Source organism: Pinus tabuliformis, chromosome 6 (genome assembly GCF_031772625.1).
Source record: "Pinus tabuliformis cultivar Carrire ecotype Pingquan chromosome 6, CPIR1, whole genome shotgun sequence".
Taxonomy (NCBI): Eukaryota; Viridiplantae; Streptophyta; class Pinopsida; order Pinales; family Pinaceae; genus Pinus; species Pinus tabuliformis.
In genome coordinates this window covers 1,411,101,672-1,411,119,615 of record NC_142292.1, presented here as the reverse complement: position 1 = coordinate 1,411,119,615, position 17,944 = coordinate 1,411,101,672, and the positions used below count along the sequence as shown (strand labels likewise).

Below are 17,944 nucleotides of genomic sequence, written 5' to 3'. Positions count from 1 at the left end.
TGGTAGGAGACCACTCTCCACCTCATTTCAAAGTGAATCCAATCTCATCCCCACCAAACTCCTAACTCAATCTTGTAACTCGAAATCCCTTCCTAAAAAAATGGGAGTTGCTGGAGAACTCCTAGTCCCTTCTAGAGAATTCAATTTGCAATTTTGAGCACATGTTATTTCCTTGATTCTTGGTTTTAGGTGGAGTCCACATCACTTTTGAATTTGACTTTTTCTCTAGGTGAAATTCCACTTCATTTCCACATCATTCTAACATGTGGGAATTTTTATTTTTCTCCACTTTATTTATTTATATAGGTTATTTTATTGCCACATTTTCCCCTAGACTTGGAAAAAGTGGGTTTTGAGGGTGTATAAATGCTTTTTCACCCTTGAAGTGTGTCTCTGTAGAAAGTTGAGGTGTTGAGGTCTAATTTTGATTACTCACACCTCGACAACTTCTCTAGACAACACTTATTATAATTTACATAAAAAATTTATTAATAATTCCGTCCTGCGTGAAGTTTTAATGATTTAAAAAATGACACCTAGACCTAATCAAATTCCGCAAAATTTTACAAGTGACCTAACATGGTAATATTTATAGACTCTAGACACTAGGACTCACTTAAGGCCTTACCATCAAACCACACTCCAACTTTGGGGTATATATGGGGAAAAAACTCAATTAATTATTAAGCACTGAAAAACACAAATAATTAATTAAGTGAAAAAACTCTCTAGAGTGAAATCACTTGATAGCAAACTCCTAAGCTACCTAGGCTTGTTACATGGTTTTATTTCATCATGCTAGCATCACATTTACAAAATCCCCATAGGGTTGCGGAATTTGAGTACATTGAAGAAAAATAGAAAGAAGGGGCTTAGAAGCCCTGATGGAATCTGGAACTCTGCAAATGCAAAAATGCTTTGAAATATCCTTGGGCATAGAGTCTTCAAGTGCATTTCAGTGGTTAACAAAATCATCAACATGAGCTACATAAATAATTTGGCTTAGAGTTTGAGGACTCCTAAGACTTCTCTGCAACCTCAGTAGTATTGGTAGTAGTAGCAACAAAACTAGACATCAAAACTGCAAATCACTGATCAACATGATCACTCATGAAACTCATCATTGATTCAACGCTACTGGAAATGGGATCACCAACAAGAGATACATAAACATCATCCAGTTCAAAGTCTTCAAACTTGGATTGATAGAAATTGAAAAACTTTAACATGCCTAACCATTGATTTTGGTTTGAGTGAAGGGTTCATCTCCTCAAACTTATAATGTGGTAGAAAAAACTTAGCATTCCTAACCAATTATTTTCCTTTGAGTGAAGGGTACATTTTTGTTAAGGCCATAGTAGAGAAGTTCAACAATCAGTATCGTCAACATCAACAAAGTTCAACAATTAATGCCAGCAACATCAAGGTACTTAAAGGACTTCATGCTCTTAATCAAATGCCAATCTCATACCCTCACACATGACAAAATCAAATGGAAACATTGCAAACCCCCAAACCATGAAATCGTGGAAACCATTAAGTTCGTTGAATTTTGAGTGAAATCTAAAATTCTAGTTTCTCGAGGTGAAATCCAATGATTGAAACCACTCTCAAACATCTTGAGTCATTTCTTGGTAATGTTAAAAATTTAAGTAAAATGATGAAAATGAAAGATAAAGGAAATGTCACATTTATGATGAGTCATTTCATGGTAATGTTAAAAATTTAGTAAAATGATGAAAATGAAAGATAAAGGAAATGTCACTTTTACTAGGGTTGACATGTGTGAGGCAAATGAGAGGGGAGGCATGCTTTTCTTTGAGGGCTTGTTTTTGGAGGGAAACAACCCAAAGTTTTCCTCAAAACCGCTTCAAAACTCACAAAACCGCATTCTATGGGGTTTGTAGCCAGTTTGGCAATAAACCGACCGGTTTATGCCCGGTCAGACCAAAAAACCGGGGGGTCTGCTAAGATAACCCAACTTTTCAATCGGTTCGGTGGCTTGGCCTAATGAATCGACCAATTTTGAATACTATGATACCAATTGAGGCTTCTAGCAGTTCCTGAAGAATCACTCTTCCTCGCCCCCTGTTCCCTCTCAACAACTGACACTGTTCCTATATCCAAGATCCCCTTAGATATACCCACAAGCTATCCCAACTTGTATGACTACCCTTGTTTGATGCCAAGCACTACAATTACATTCAAGGTCGCTCCCTCTAAATATAGAAGCATCTGTTCATCTCCGAAAAAAATTCTATATGTAGCATCTTGCAAGGCTGATACGAAGAGCATGTGTGCCATCAACCTTGGAACAAACAACATTCTTGTCACCTTAAAAAATCCTCATGACTCTAGTTGGAATCTGACACATCCAACCCCTTTCACTGCATGCATGGTGCTAGCTCCACAACTCACATGCCAGTTTGAGTTTGTCTTTGAAACACTAGAGAACACTGACCTCGTCCCCGTCATGTGTCGGCCGATCGATTGGTTGTTGACTGCCTCGACGGTTGGTTGGCTGGGCTGTTGGCCACCACCACAGGCCCCTTTTCTTTCTTTAAAAAAACTTTAAAAAAATTGCCCCCTTTATGATTGTTTTGCTCTTAAATTTTTTTTTCTTGCCTGTATTACGAATCCTTAGCCCGAACAAACATCTTGCAGCCTTGAAAAATTTCCCACTTGTATGATCCCGGCCAACTTGGCTTTGACGATTCAATACGAACCCAACACCTAGTATTAGGTTCCCAACAATTATTAATTGAAATAATACACAATGAGATTCCTAACACAAAAAATATAGCGGAAGCAAAAACTTGATCTGAATCACATACGCAAACAAATTTCTGCCTAATCAATAATACTTCATTAGTAAATTAATCCTAGAATTTACTTGGGCTCCCATCTTGGGATAATGGCCCAATTGAGAAAATACATATTACAAAAGTGATCACTAGTCTCATTGTACTCTCTCGGACCCAACACACGCTCATTGAGAAGCCTCTCTTAATCTTGTGTTGCTGTTGTGTCTTAGTCTCAAAACTTAGGCTCACTTTCATCAGTTAAGATTGACGATCAAAATTAGCTCAAGTTAACTGACAATAAGTGATTTTACTTTAGGTAACTATCATATCTTTAGCTTTCTCTACTTTAACTCAATTACAAGTCATTAGTTTAGCTTGCTTTACATGCACATCTCATGCATGGCACATGTAACACATTCACATGCGTGCAAATCACTTGCACACTGTGCATGTCACATGCAAGCTCCTAAAGAGGCAAATCAAGGTCCTTCTAGTCAAGACAGAAGACTGGATGTACCTTTCGAGCGACAAAGCTTAACAAGGCCTCAACCCTATGTGCCATACATTGTTCAACAAACTCTAGTAGTTTCTTCTTATCCAACAACGTCAACCCAACAACAATCTAGAATTTCGACCCCAAGCTACTTCAGAATTTTGGCTAGCTACAGTACTGCAATTTCGGCCCTTGTAGCAACCCAACAACTTCGCATGTGTGACACAAGGAGAGAGAAAGAGTTCTCCTTTGCTAGGTTTTCCTTCCTCTTCCTTGAATTTCACACCCTTTTTCTGCCTCCAACAACTGCAAATCGAACTTGTTTTGGATGTCTTCCAAATGAGTCGAGTTTCTGCCCTTTTATAATGGTTTTTGCCTCTCTAACTAGGCTAACTTGTCTAGGTTGTGGTCGACTTGGTGAAGGAGGCCTAAATGACCTAATTTACATAAAAATAAATTTGTTTCTTGATTGACAATGCCCAAGAAGGGTCTATTACATCATGTCATGGACAAGGACACTTGACATAAACCCTAAAAGCCTACAATAGAGGCTTTGACCTATAATCCATTGACCCAAGCATGAAACCCATGCTTTAATAAGTCCATTTCTTTTTCTTTCTTTTGACAAATATATTACATCACGACTCTTAAATACAATTATGAAGACCGACACTAGTTACATTCTTCAACACTCCCTCTTAACTAGGGGGGTATCCATAGGGGGTATCCAGATACAGAGGTACATGGAAGATATCAAAATGATATACTCTATGAAGAGTTCATAGCACACACAGTGCTACAGATTAGATACCTGACCAGGGTACTCTAATTGGGTGGGACAATACTCAAGCTTTAGCTACTTTTGGTACCATGAGGATTTTAAGCTCTAACACCAACCCAAGGATCTAGGTGTGTATCCAAGGTCAGAGTGCCATGACCAATGCCACCCTCTAGACATCAACATCAACATCAGCACATCAACACATAGACATCAACACATAGGCCGACTAGATGTCCTCCTAAGCATCTTGTTGCCACAAGATGCTTCATCTCTCCTTTTCAACTAAATCAGATATATATCCATCACTCCGAGCATGCTTCAAATGTTCAATCTTTTTACAGAGAGATCCTGCACAATCATAACCCCAATCAATAATAAACTTTTTCAAATGTTCAATCTTTTTACAGAGAGATCTTGCATAATCATAACCCTAATCAATAATAAACTTTCAAATATATACAAGTAAACGCAAACCTTCAGGGTCCTCAATCATCAAGTTATCCAAATACAACTTGTCAGAAGTTTCTTCTTCTTTCACTTCTCAGTAGCACCAAACACTGCCTCAGTACTTCTCAATTCTTTTTCATGAACATCCATCTGTAGTTTCATTCTTTCTTTAAGGTATTCATTATCACTGTCATAATATGCCCTCCCTCTCAACTGGGGAGATATACCTTTTCTTCTATCCAAGCTCCCTCTCTACTTCGGGGGATCAAAAACTTCCTTCTTTTATAATATCAAAGTAACTTCATCCTTTCAAGGCTTCATTTTTTTTCTCATGGCATCAAGGTCAACTTCGATTATTGTCATTCTTATAGCTTCCTTCATCATGCTCATCATTATGATCATTTTTAACATCTTGAAGATTATGTACCTGCAAAAATTTAATAGCAAGTACAACCAAATACATATATATAGAAGCATGAAGTTAAGTATATCAAAATCATATCATTGCAATTCAAACTTTAGACATCAGATACCTAAATAGGTTCATAATTAGCAAGGGTCTCGTCTTTTTACATACTAGACTTCAACTTCTTGCTAGGGTTTTGTCATAAATCCTAGACTCCATCTTTGAGACACAAAGCCTTAGATTCAATCAAATAACAATCCAATCTTAGTACTATACATCTAAGGTCTCAACAATATGCTTTTAAAATTACATGTCAGACTCTACTAGGGTTTGTTGCAAACCCTAGATTTCACAAACTAAAACATGAGTATCAACAATTAAGTTAGCATATTCGCATATACATATCTAGGATTTCATAATCATGCATTGGCAGTTCATAACAATATCTACTAGGTAAGTCCAAAATCAATACATCGAACAATTTAGGCTAGGGTTTTGATCAAACAGACAAATATATACCTAGGGTTTCATTCCTAGGATCTTACTCTAACTAATACAAGGGTTTTGCTTATAAACCCTAATTTACCAAACCTTAAAGATCTAGGGTTTCATTTAGACATTAACAGCAAACCCTAAAGGACTAGGGTTTTTACCATAACATTATCAAAACCCTAAACTTCAAAAAATAGGATTTCTAGACTTCATCAACAATCCCTAATTATTGACACACCCTTAACAACAAGAGGCTAGGTTTTTATAGTGAACCCTAAGGGTTAGGGTTTCACAAGAATGATCAAATGATAGTATAACGAGGGTAGATTCAATCTAATGATTAATCGACCTAACAAGAATCTTTAAGATTCAAAACCCTAGATATAACGATGTTAGTAATGTAAAGCAAATTTGGAAAGAAGAATGATCATACCTTTTGTATGAGATCGGACTCTAAGACTGGGGAGAGGAAGGAAAACACGCAGAACTAGGGTTTGAAGTAGAATATTGGAGTTGGGTACCATGGAGGGGCGAGAAGGGGGGAGTTCTGCTCCCTCCGACAGTCATGTAGTCTCTAATCGTTTCAAGAAGCCCATGGAAGTGGAAACTGGGTATACAAAAAGAGGAAAACAGGTAAACAACAGAGCACAGAGTATGGCAGAAACGCAGGAGGAAGTCAGAAGGGAGAAACGTACAGAAGTAGATAGTCAGAAAGCTGACCCCAGAATTCGGACAGGACCATGTAAACCCAAGGCTTCCATTACACCCTGAGTGGTGTTAAGTGACCCAGCCCTACAGGCGCACAGGGAGCACATGGCAAGTTATGCAGTGATTTGCAAATTCATGGGGTTATGGCCTACAAGAAGACACTCACACGTGGATAAAGAACCATTGGAAACCTAAGGGAGACATAGATCTGCACCTTGGATCCAAGGGTTTCTTCACAGTTGTGTTTACTAACCTTGAGGATAAGGACAAAATATTTGAAGGAGGACCCTACTTCTATGCGGTTGCAGGTCTCTATATGCGACCTTGGGTGATGAACTTCGTCTCGGAGCAAGAAACATTTACCTCCTTTGCCAGAACATGCGTGGAAATGGACCTTTCTGGGGCTTTGCCGGATGAAATAATCCTAGAAGTTTTTGATGAAGATTGGGTGCAGGCGGTGGATTACGAGCATATACCATTCAGATGCCGCAAATGCCATGAACACGGGCACCTCTTTAGAGATCGTCCTTTAAATAAGGTGGAGATCAGTTTCAAAGCAACCTCAGGTAAAGAGACTAAAAGCTTTACCAAAGCGTGAGGCAAAGGAAAAGGAGGAAGAAAGAACCAAAAAAAATCTATGAGGAAAAACAGCCTAGTCATAATAAGTTCAAGATATTAGAAGAAGAAGAAGGGGAGGAGAAAGTGAAACAAGTTTTGAAGGACAATCCAGTAGAGAAGGAAAAGGAGGACAGCATGGAGGATAGATTCGACCAAAATCAACAAAAGGAGGATCAACCTAGCACGATGGAACTTGATAGGGACCAAGAAATGACCTCAAGCGAAGTAGGAACAGAGGAACATGAACTGTAGGACATACTAGAAAGGGAACATCTCGATTTAGAAAAGTTCCTGGAGGAAGGAACTACCAGAGGAGTGGACTTGCTACCTCAAGAGGAATTTAACAGAGTACAACAACTCTTCCTCTGGAGAACTCAGGCAAAGGGTTCTGGAGTAAAAAGAAACCATGATAGTCAGGATAATGGAGGGGTCAAAACTATGGAGGCAACAGAGGGACAAGCTCCCAAGAACCCAAGAAGAAAAAGAGGAAGAAAAAGACAAAATGAGCTGCTGATGGTATGTGGAAAACTCGTGATAAACTCAGGTAAGATGAAAGACCTAACTAGTTACTCTTTTACAAATCTTTCTTAATGAAGCTTACAGCATGGAATATTAGGGGTCTAGGAAGTAAAAGGAAACAACAGAATCTCAGCAATAGAATGAAGGAAGAAAAACCAGATTTGGTTTTTATCCAGGAAACAAAATGTTCTGTAGATAAAATAAGAGAGATACACAGCAAGTGGCTTATTAAGTATGGATATCTAGAGGTTAAAGCAGACAACGCAACAAGAGGAATTCTTACAATGTGGAACCCTAGAAAACTTGGAATCCTAGATGCTGAAGCATCCAGAAACTACCTTTCAGTGGTCATCCAACCTTTAGGGGACAAGGAAGTTTATCTGATCACGAATGTCTATGGTCCTCAAAAGCTTGAAGATAAATTCAAGCTTCTAACATCTCTGGAGGAGCTAAGAGAAAGACATATGGGTATCCCATGGATTCTGGGAGGGGATTTCAATATGATCAAATCTCTTTCGGAAAAAAAAGGAGGGACTAGATCTCTAGGCAGAGATTCCGTAGCTTTTCAGAACTTCATTGCCAACATGAAGCTAGTAGATACAGAAACCTCCAATGGAATCTTCACCTGGAGCAATAAAAGGGGAGGGGCTGCTCAGGTGGCCTCTAAACTTGATAGATTCATCACATCTCTGAGGACCTTATACTCTCAGGCCTTGACTTGTCTGCTATGATTCTCCCTTTTGGAGGCTCGGACCACTGGCCCATTCAATTAGAAGCATCCTTTATAGGAACACTAAGAAATAGACCTTTCAAATTTGAAAATATTTGGCTGACCCACCCGAACTTCAACAGCAATATAGAAAAATGGTGGACAAAAGATTTGAATGTTCATGGTACTAAAATGTTCATTCTGCAGTGGAGGCTGAAACACATCAAACTCAGGCTTAAAGATTGGAACAAGAATCAGTTTGGCAATATCTTCGAAGCAAAAAAAATAGTTGAAGGAAAGCTTCAGGAAATTAACCAGGAGCTCATCACAAAGCGATTCATCGAGGAGGGTAAGAAGCAAGCTGAGTCGTTCTGTCAGAAATGGGAAGGCTTATGTAAGCAAGAGGAAATCTTCTGGAAATAGAAATCTAGAGTTCAATGGTTAAAGGAAGGAGACAAGAATACAAGGGTTTTTCACAAATCCACAATGGATCACCAATCTCATAACAGGTTTCTAAAACTAAAAGATACGCAAGGAAAACAACTCAATACTCACAAAGAGATTGAATCTGCTCTGGTTCAACATTTCCAAGGCATAGCAGAGGAGCCCCTCATAGATAGATCACATTTTATTAATGACTTCACTAAACACATTCCTAGGCTTGTGACAAGAGAAGATAATTATAATCTTAACAGGCTAGTGAGTGAACAAGAGGTCAGTGAAGTCATCAAAGAAATGAAAAATGGGAAAGCTCCTGGCGTGGATGGTTTCAATGTTGACTTCTTCAAAGCATGCTGGAACGTAGTCATGCAAGACATTTTGGAGGTGGTAGAGGACTCAAGGAAAAACAAAACTGTTTTGAAAGTGCTCAACACCTCTTTCATAGCCTTGATCCCAAAGCAAGAAAATGCTATGACACCAGATATATTCAGACCCATAGCATTATGCAATGTGGTATACAAAATCATTTCCAAAATAATTGCAAATAGGCTCAAGCCCCTTCTTCCAACTGTAGTGTTTGAGGAGCAAATCGGATATGTGGAAGGTAGACAAATTCTAAATAATATCATTCAAGCTCACGAAGTGATCCACTCTTTGAAGACTAATAAGCAGCCAGGCATGATAATACAACTTGATCTTGAAAAGGCTTATGACAAGCTTAGTTGGGCTTACATCAGGGAAGTTCTAAAGGCATATGGCTTTGACCATAACTGGATAAGATGGGTAATGGCCCTTGTCTCCACCTCAAGCTTCTCAATTCTGTTGAATGGCTCACCATCCAAAACCTTCAAGCCTACAAGAGGTCTTAGACAAGGAGATCCGTTCTCACCCTTCCTCTTTATTCTGATGATGGAAGGGCTGGGAAATGCAATCAAAGCGGCCAGAGTAGAAGGCAAAATTCAGGGGCTCAAACTCACCATGAATGGGGATGCTTTGACTCACCAACAATTTGTGGACGACACCATGCTGCAAGGCACACCTACGGTCAAAGAAGCTCTTGCCTTCAAACAAATTCTGAAAGACTTTGCTTTAGCTGCAGGCACTGAAGTAAGCCTTACCAAATCAAATATTTTCTTTTTTAATACTGATAATGCTATACAGAGAAACCTCACCAGAATTCTAGGTTTTCAAAGAGAATTATTACCCTCCAAGTATTTGGGAGTTCCTCTAACAGACATACCTCCAAGCAAGATAGTTTGGGAGCCCGTTATTAATTCAGGACAGAATTCGGAAATGGACAAACAAGGCTTTGAATTTGGCAGGAAGACTAGTGCTTACAAAAGCCATCCTATAGACTGTTCCCATTTTCATGTTTTCAACACTTCCAGCTCCTAAAGAAGTGATGCAATACATTAGAAATATTCAAAGAGATTTTCTTTGGGGCAGAGGGGAAGAGAAGAAGAAATGGGCTCTGGTAGCTTGGGAAAAGATCTGTAAACCTAAGACACATGGAGGTTTGGGACTAGATAACGCTGAAATCCTTAACAAAGTTCTAGGGGCTAAACTTTGGTGGAGATGGCTAAAGGAATCAGATGCCCCTTTGGCCAAGGTTTGGAAATAGAAATATGCAAACAATTGGCAAGAAAAGGAGCTCATCAGAATGTCTGGAATAATCAAAGGCTCCCATATTTGGAACAAAGCTTGGGAGAACAGAGCTATTGTTTAAAAACACAGTTTCTGGGAAATTAGAGATGGAAACCTTGCTTGGTTTTGGGAAGATAATTGGCAACAGGAACCAAAACTGCTGAGAGAAGAGTTTGACAATCTTAAGAATGATACCGATGACAAAGGGTTACATAGGGTTAATGACTTCTGGGAGCAGAATAGAAACGAAGGAAAATGGAGAGTATGGAAGAATCTGTTGTACAGTGAGGACTCTCCATTGAAGGCCCCGACAAAAGCTCTCACAACTATCTTGGAACAGAGAAAGATTCTGATTTCAACCTCTTCTGACCAACTGAGATGGGGTAGAAACAATGAAGGGAACTTCAACCTTAAAGAGGCCAAGCGAATAGCCCTTGGGCTTGACTTTCCAAACCCTGATAGGGTCTGGAAGGACCTATGGAAGAATCAAATTTGGATGAAAATCAAATTGTTCATGTGGTTGGTGCAACACAAAAAGAATTTAACTTGGGAAAACCCGAGGAAAAGAGGGGTAATTGGGCCATCAAGATGTCAGCTTTACAAATTACAAGAAGAAACTATGGAACACCTTCTCAACCTATGCCCTTTCACTTCTATCTTATGGAATTGGGTACCTACAATCTTCAAACAGTCTGACAGGGACATTGGCAGCATCAAAAGCACTTTGAGGAATTGGAGGAGTAATTTCTTTGCTAATGAGATTCTCAATAAAGCTTGGGAACTAGTTCTTGGCTCTCTGATTTGGGATGTATGGAAAGAATGCAACAATAGAACCTTCAAGAACAAGAGTGGTTCTGCCTAGAGCATTATGGATCAGATCTTAGGACAGATTAAAGAGACTGTTGGTAGCCTTATAAAAGCCTTCCTGAGAACCAACCTCATGAACAGGATAGGCAGATTCTGATCCAGTTGGGTCTTCAAGGGCTCTTCCTCCAGGGTACAACCAAGAATGTTAGTCATATATCAGCTGATAAGGATCTCTGGAAACCGCCCCTCCTGGATATATGAAGTACAATATTGATGGGGCCTTAAAAGGAAACCCTGGCATTGCTGGATATGGAGTAATAAGAGATGACTAGGGATTAATAAAAACCATCTTTCACAATCATCTGGGTAAAGCCACTAACAATATGGTAGAGCTCATGGCCTTGGAGCAATGCCTAGGAATCTTAAAGGACCTAAACTTACATAATACCACAATTGAAGCTGATTTTGAACTGATAATCAACTCAGTCAAGAAAATATGCAATGGCTCAGAGCCAGACAAAGTTTCAAAACACTGGAGATTACTGCAAGTTTATCATCTTATTCAGTCCCACCTGCGCACCATGAGAACCCTTAGGTTCACTCATGTGTGACGAGCTGCCAACAAATTAGCGGATATTATGGCTAATGAGGGCGTTCTTTGTGCCAAGAGCAATAAAATATATGAATGGACAGAGAATCCTCAGGGCGGTTTGAGGGATGAGTGCCACAAACAGGCATCTGCAGATAGGGAGATCTGTCAGAACAGAGGAAAAAAGCAGGATGAGGTATAAGCAGGGTGTTCTGCATGTTCAGAGGATTTTTTAGTCAGCATGAGGAAAAAATTGAGCAGAAGATCAAAAGTGAACACAAGGGTTTACTTTGTTTATCGGAATTCTACAGTTATCAGTTTAACAGGTGGAAACTATCAACAGAACAATTCTGAAGTTTAACAGGCGAGAAACTTTTAACAGAACAAGGCTTCAAAGCCTTTTAAGGTTTAGTGCCAGGAACTTCACTAAAGAGTGGGTAGGTCAGCGTAATCGCGGAAATGTAATTCATTTCGTGCAGCAAACTGCTCAGTGGATAACCCTCCATTCGGACCCGAAATGTATTTCAGATTGGACTCTATATGACTTCGGGTTCGAAAGCGCAGTTAAGCTCTGTGCTAGTTGGAGACGATTTTGGAGGCCGCTGGCATCTGGTGCATTTCAGGCGGATAAAGTGCCCGAAGGTTATCAATCCATTCGGACCCGATATGGATTATAATGACGGTTTATTATTTTTTCGGGTCCGTTTTTGGCATTATAGTGTGAGCATGTTGCTCACCCGATATTCACCTGGTCCATTAGATCTGTGGGGCATGATCGAATGACCTTGTTTGGGCCCGAGGCTTGGTTTGTGGGCCCGAGGCTTGGTTTGTGAGCTCGTGGCTTGGTTTGTGGGCCTGAGGCTTGGGCTGTAGGCTCGAAGCTGGGCTTAGCTGTAGTCTGGGCATTTGCGCACCTTTTGTATATTATGTATCCTTAATTTGAATTGAAATAGAAGGACCTACGCTTGCTTTAGCAAAAAAAGATCATACCTTTTGTATGAAGAAAGCCTCGCAACAAATATTATGACATACCTTGAGTTGTTCTTTAACAAACCTTGTAGGACATCAATTCTTGAAGGGCTTCCTTTGTGGCAGAACTTCTTTCATGATTCAAGTCTTTCCATTGAAGTTTCCTCCGTAACCTTTATGTATTGAGCAAACTTTCCTTCTAAGGAAAATATAAAGAAAAGGTTATTACTATGTAATACAAACAAATCTTGATGTGAGGAGGAAACCAAACATGAAAGTTGAAACAAAGAACAATATACTTATCTTTTGGTAGAGTGGTGAACACTCCCTCTTAATCTAGTCTTTCCGAGGGATACCTACAACTCAAACAATCCAAAAAATGTTCTAACAAGATATATTAGATCTACAAACTCTAGAAATCAAGACATAAAAGAAAACATTGCAGAACTTAAAGTGGAAGGATATGCAAGGGACAATATCCTTAAGAGTATATAGAAAATAGATCTTTGACTTCAGATTCTTTAGTCTTGTTGTTCTTTGGTGGAGCTTCATCAACAACATTTGCATGTTCTCTTTCTCTCTTCTTATTCCTTGGATCTTCAGGACAATGATTTTTGTAATGACCCATCTTATGACAATTTTAGCATTCAATCTTGGATAGGACAACTTTCTTCCTTGGTCCTTTGAACTTTTTGTATGTTCCCTTCTTCTTGTGATGAGCATAATAGGCATTTGAAGTGTTGTCTTCTTTGTCCTCCTCCTTGTTATTTACTAATGAGACACGAGATTCTTCTTGATTGCATGCATTCTACATTTGTTCAAAGGTTGGTGTATCCTTCCAACTGCTAATTCCTGATGCAAAAGAGCTCCAAGACTTCAATAGACCTAGTAGTGTAGCGATCCCGAGTTCTTTTTTAGGTATAACTTCATCAATCGCTTGGAATTCATCTCTTATTTTAGAGAACCCTACAATATATGATGAAACAATATCATCTTTGGTCATTTTTATTGTTCTTAGTTAATTCTTGAGACTAGCTATCTGATCAATATTCTTGATGGTGAACAACTTGGAGAGGGATTCATACATTTCTTGAGCATAATCTATGTTGGATATGTATGGGATTAGATTGTCCTTTACTCCATCTATTATCGTATTCATGGCCAAGATATCAGTGTCACTGAACTTCTCCTTTCCTGCATCATCTGTAGGTTTCTTGACTTTTCCTTGAACAAGATCCAAAACTTTATGCTTAGCGAGAATAAGATCTATCGTCTTCTTCCATGCTCTGTAGTTGGTGGCTTCTTCTAGCTTGTTTTCAGACTTCATTGTCATGTCTTCTTTTCTTGATATAGATAGTAGTCCTTCCTCTTATATGATCCTTTACTTTGTCCCTTTCAGGAGATCTTCAAGCTATCTTTTTCTTTCTTCTTCACCTTTGCTCTTACACCATGTTAAGCTATCTTTTTCTTCCTTCTTCACCTTTGCTCTTATGTTGATAATTACTTGTGTTATTCTTGTATTTTTATTATCTTCTTTATGTTCTCCTTTTATCTTCTTTTCATCAAGCAATCATCAAATCAAAACATGAAGATCATCGACACCAGATGTATCATGTAGGCACTCAGCCAGGGCTAAAACCCATCTCTAGGGGAAAATCCAATCATACTCTTCCACTAATCAAATTGAGATAGACCAAGACCTTAGACCTAACAAAAAACCTTCCTCCTCCAACAAGTCAGCCTTCCAAGATAATTCAACAAACTCCAGTGGTTTCTTCTTGTCCAACAACTTCAACCCAACAACAATCCAAAATTTCGACCCCCAGCTACTTCAAAATTTCGGCCCAGCTACATTACTGCAATTTCGGCCCTTCCAACAACCCAACAACTTCGCATGTGTGAGACAAGGAGAGAAAAAAATTGACTTCTTATGCTTGACAAAGACTTCCTTCTCCTTTGCTAGGTTTTCTTTCCTCTTCCTTGAATTTCACACCCCTTTTTTGCCTCCAGCAACTACAGATCGAACTTGTTGTGGATGTCTTCCAAATGAGTCGAGTTGCTGCCCTTTTATAGTGGTTTTTGCCTCTCTAATTAGGCCGACTTGTCCAGGTTGAGGCTGAGTTGGTGGAGGAGGCCTAAATGACCTAATTTACATAAAAATAAATTTGTTTCTCGATTGACAATGCCTAAGAAGGGTCTATTACATTATGACATGGACAAGGACACTTGCCATAAACCCTAGAAGCCTACAATGGAGGCTTTGACCTATAAGCCATTGACCCAAGCATGAAACCCATGCTTTAATAAGTCAATTTCTTTTATAATAAAATTTCTTTTTCTTTCTTTTGACAAATATATTACATCATGCCTTAAATACAATTATGAAGATCGACACTAGTTACATAATACATTCTTCAACACTATTCTCCTAGAAAGTGCTGCTAGGAACCTCCACATGCTCTTCAACATCTCTCAATGTTTGCTTAGCCCATCTTCCTCCTCCTGATAGAGATCGAAGGAACATCTCGCTCCTCCTTTTGGTTTGAACGCTGTCCTCCTGATGTTGGTCGCTGCTCAACTTGGAGCTTCACACTCATGATCGTCTTCCATTGTTGGATCTATGCCACGAGAGCTCCTAAAGGTCCTACCCACCTCAAAATCTGACGTCCATCCTGATCAACATCTTCCTCTGCGTTAGAAGGTAAACCCTGCAAATCTTTGAAGTCTCACTGTATCCAACAAAAATGCCCCTCTCTAATGAGGGATCCAGTTTTGTCCTCTTCTTTAAAGGAACATGGACATACAATGGTTGAAAAGTTTGAAATTTTTTTTGCCATGATCTCTTGCCTTTTTGGAATCGTCACGAGAGGTGTCTAGTTTGTGGACAATAGAGCATCTCGTCACACAAGTTACTGGAGTCAAGGGGTCAATCCACAAAAACAATTTAGGAATGGAATTTAAGACACATGGAACTATTATACTTGCCACAATATGCCTTAGCGTGCTGTTAAATGATGAAGAAATGTACTGAGAGGGGTCCTTGGGTGTCACACTCAAACAATGCTATAAGTGTGACTCCTACAATGAAGTGTTGTTCCAACGACAATTCTCAACAAGATGGTAGATGTAAGACCGTACATTCCAAAATATGACAACAAAGGGGATTAAGAGGAGATGATCTCTCATATAAAACCATTCAACATGTGGTAAAGTAACCCTTCTTTATGGCCTCTCATAACTATGTCTTTGCAAGTACCTCCTAGCAACCACCAACAACAATCAGCAATAAGATATAGCTTCACATATGATAAAAAAGAACCCTTGAACTTGCCATTAAGCCTCCAAAAAAGATATTGAAGAAATCTCCAAGAGGAGAGACCCCTCAGCAATCCAACCATTACTACATATGGAGAGAGCTACTCTAAATAGAGTCTAGCTCCTTATTTTACAGTAAATAACAATTGTTTTCCTGGATCCACTAGTCTTTCCATGCCCAATGATAAAATAATATCGAAATCTTCTAGTTCCATGTTTTTCTCCTAGGAAAATAATACAATAACATATCTCATAACCAATTAATGTGACAAGTCAAGCAATGAGAAAATAATGAGGTTGTTATCCCATGTGTATCCTCCCAAAGTGGATGTCTCCTTCAAACATAGCCTCAAAGCACACATAGCTTTGCTCTATGTGCAAGGCGTCCTTGACCATTTGTATACATGTACAATTATCAAGTCAATGAAAGCATCATCAAGATATCCATGACTATATCACCAATAATACACCATAGTATCAAATGAGCATCACTCTACCAAGTGAAAGCACAACCCTCTAATCAAGCACACAAATCCTTGAATGTGTGTACCCCTAAGCCATCCAAAGCTCCATCAACTGTAAACCTGCATTTGTGATAAAAATCACAAGCATAGTGAAAGAATTTCTCTAGTGCAGGTCTCGTTCAAAATGAGGGATAACATGACTAAATGAGAGTTTTGCATCAATTAGTTGCGTTGAAAGGCACATTGTATAACACAATATGGGGTTGATTGTAAGATCCATCTGTGATGCTGACATCGACTGCATTACATCGATTGAATAGATATTTAATGTCAATTTTAAATAATAATGAAGTAATTGACAGATCTGTATCTTAAAAACCCACCTAGAGCCATCCTAACTTTGGATCCCTTGAGGTGCAAACTTCAAACAAGTTTCCTCACCGTCAAGAAGGTTTGCACTGCAAGAGATTTGATCCCTCTTGGCACTTGATAGATCTGTGGTTCCAGACCCTTGGTGATATTCCCTGAAACGATATTTACTATTTTGTTTTTAGTTCAGGACCTGCAAGGCCTTCCTGTTAGCTGATGCCCTTTATTTGGATTTTCATTGAAAAGTTGTGTAATGCTAATGTGGATGCGTTTTCAGATTTGTACATCTACGATTAATCATTTTGTTTGAAACAATTGCAAGATTTTTGTTGTGGAACTTCTCTTATGTTTTATTTATGTCAGGTACTACCGCATGTTTGAAGCAACTCAGGACGGCCTTGGAAAGAATGCTAGTCACCACAGCATACATGGGTCATTGCTTGCAGTGGGTGAGCTCCTAAGGTAACAAAGATTATCAACCCTTTGTGAGTCATGTCAGTTTGTGCTTTATGGCTCTCTTATTTTCACAATTCTATTCTGTATTTGTTCTCATGAAATCAAGCGGCAGGAATAAGTTATATGCCTTAATCTCTGGACTAGTCATACTTGTTAGCTACATTGTGTGCATGGACATTCTTACTTTCCTCATAGAACTGCATCAACTCTAAGCATCTGGGGGCAAAATATCACTGTCTATGGGATCTACATACCTTTGAGATTGTTATCAAATGTTGCAATACTAAATATGTGGTCAGTTTAATAGCTTCTGTATAAATTCCCTAAATGATTGAACCTTGGATAACTTTGAAATTTGGTGTTATTTTAGGAATACTGGAGAATTTATGATGTCAAGGTACAAGGAAGTTGCAGATATTGTTTTTAAATATCGTGAGCACAAGGATCGGCTTGTGCGGAAGAGCATTACATCGCTGCTACCTCGAATTGCTCACTTTTTACGTGATCGTTTTGTCACATCTTATCTTAAGGTGATTTAACTTTGTAATTCATCATTTCTATACTGGATAATGTAGACAAAGCTATTTGAAATAATGGAAGGTATGGAGTATTCTTTTCATGATGACTAAGATTACAGAGTTTGTCATAGTTTTCACTTTTCACATTGCTCTGCATTCGATGTGCTCTGATCTTTATACTTTGGTTTGTCATCACAGATATGCATGGAACATATTCTGTCAGTACTCCGCACTCCATCTGAACGTGCAAGTGGATTTGTAGCTCTTGGTGAAATGGCTGGAGCCCTAGATGGAGAGTTGATAAACTATTTGCCGACAATTACGTCACATATACGTGATGCTGTAATATGTTATGAGTGTCTTTTAGGAAATTCTCTTTCTATGAGCCTAATGAA

The 17,944-nt window shown here is 38.9% G+C and overlaps 1 protein-coding gene across 3 annotated transcripts in view; it reads left to right on the top strand.

Moving 5' to 3' along the window:
• LOC149263930 (serine/threonine-protein kinase TOR-like) overlaps nucleotides 1–17,944 on the top strand; it is a 491,915-nt gene that overhangs the window by 9,630 nt on the left and 464,341 nt on the right. For all 3 annotated transcript variants that reach the window (XM_089426963.1, XM_089426958.1, XM_089426968.1), the window contains exons 5-7: nucleotides 16,939–17,037; nucleotides 17,402–17,561; nucleotides 17,748–17,891. In XM_089426963.1, coding sequence (XP_089283089.1) covers nucleotides 16,939–17,037; nucleotides 17,402–17,561; nucleotides 17,748–17,891 — 403 coding nt within the window. The remainder of the gene's footprint in view (nucleotides 1–16,938; nucleotides 17,038–17,401; nucleotides 17,562–17,747; nucleotides 17,892–17,944) is intronic.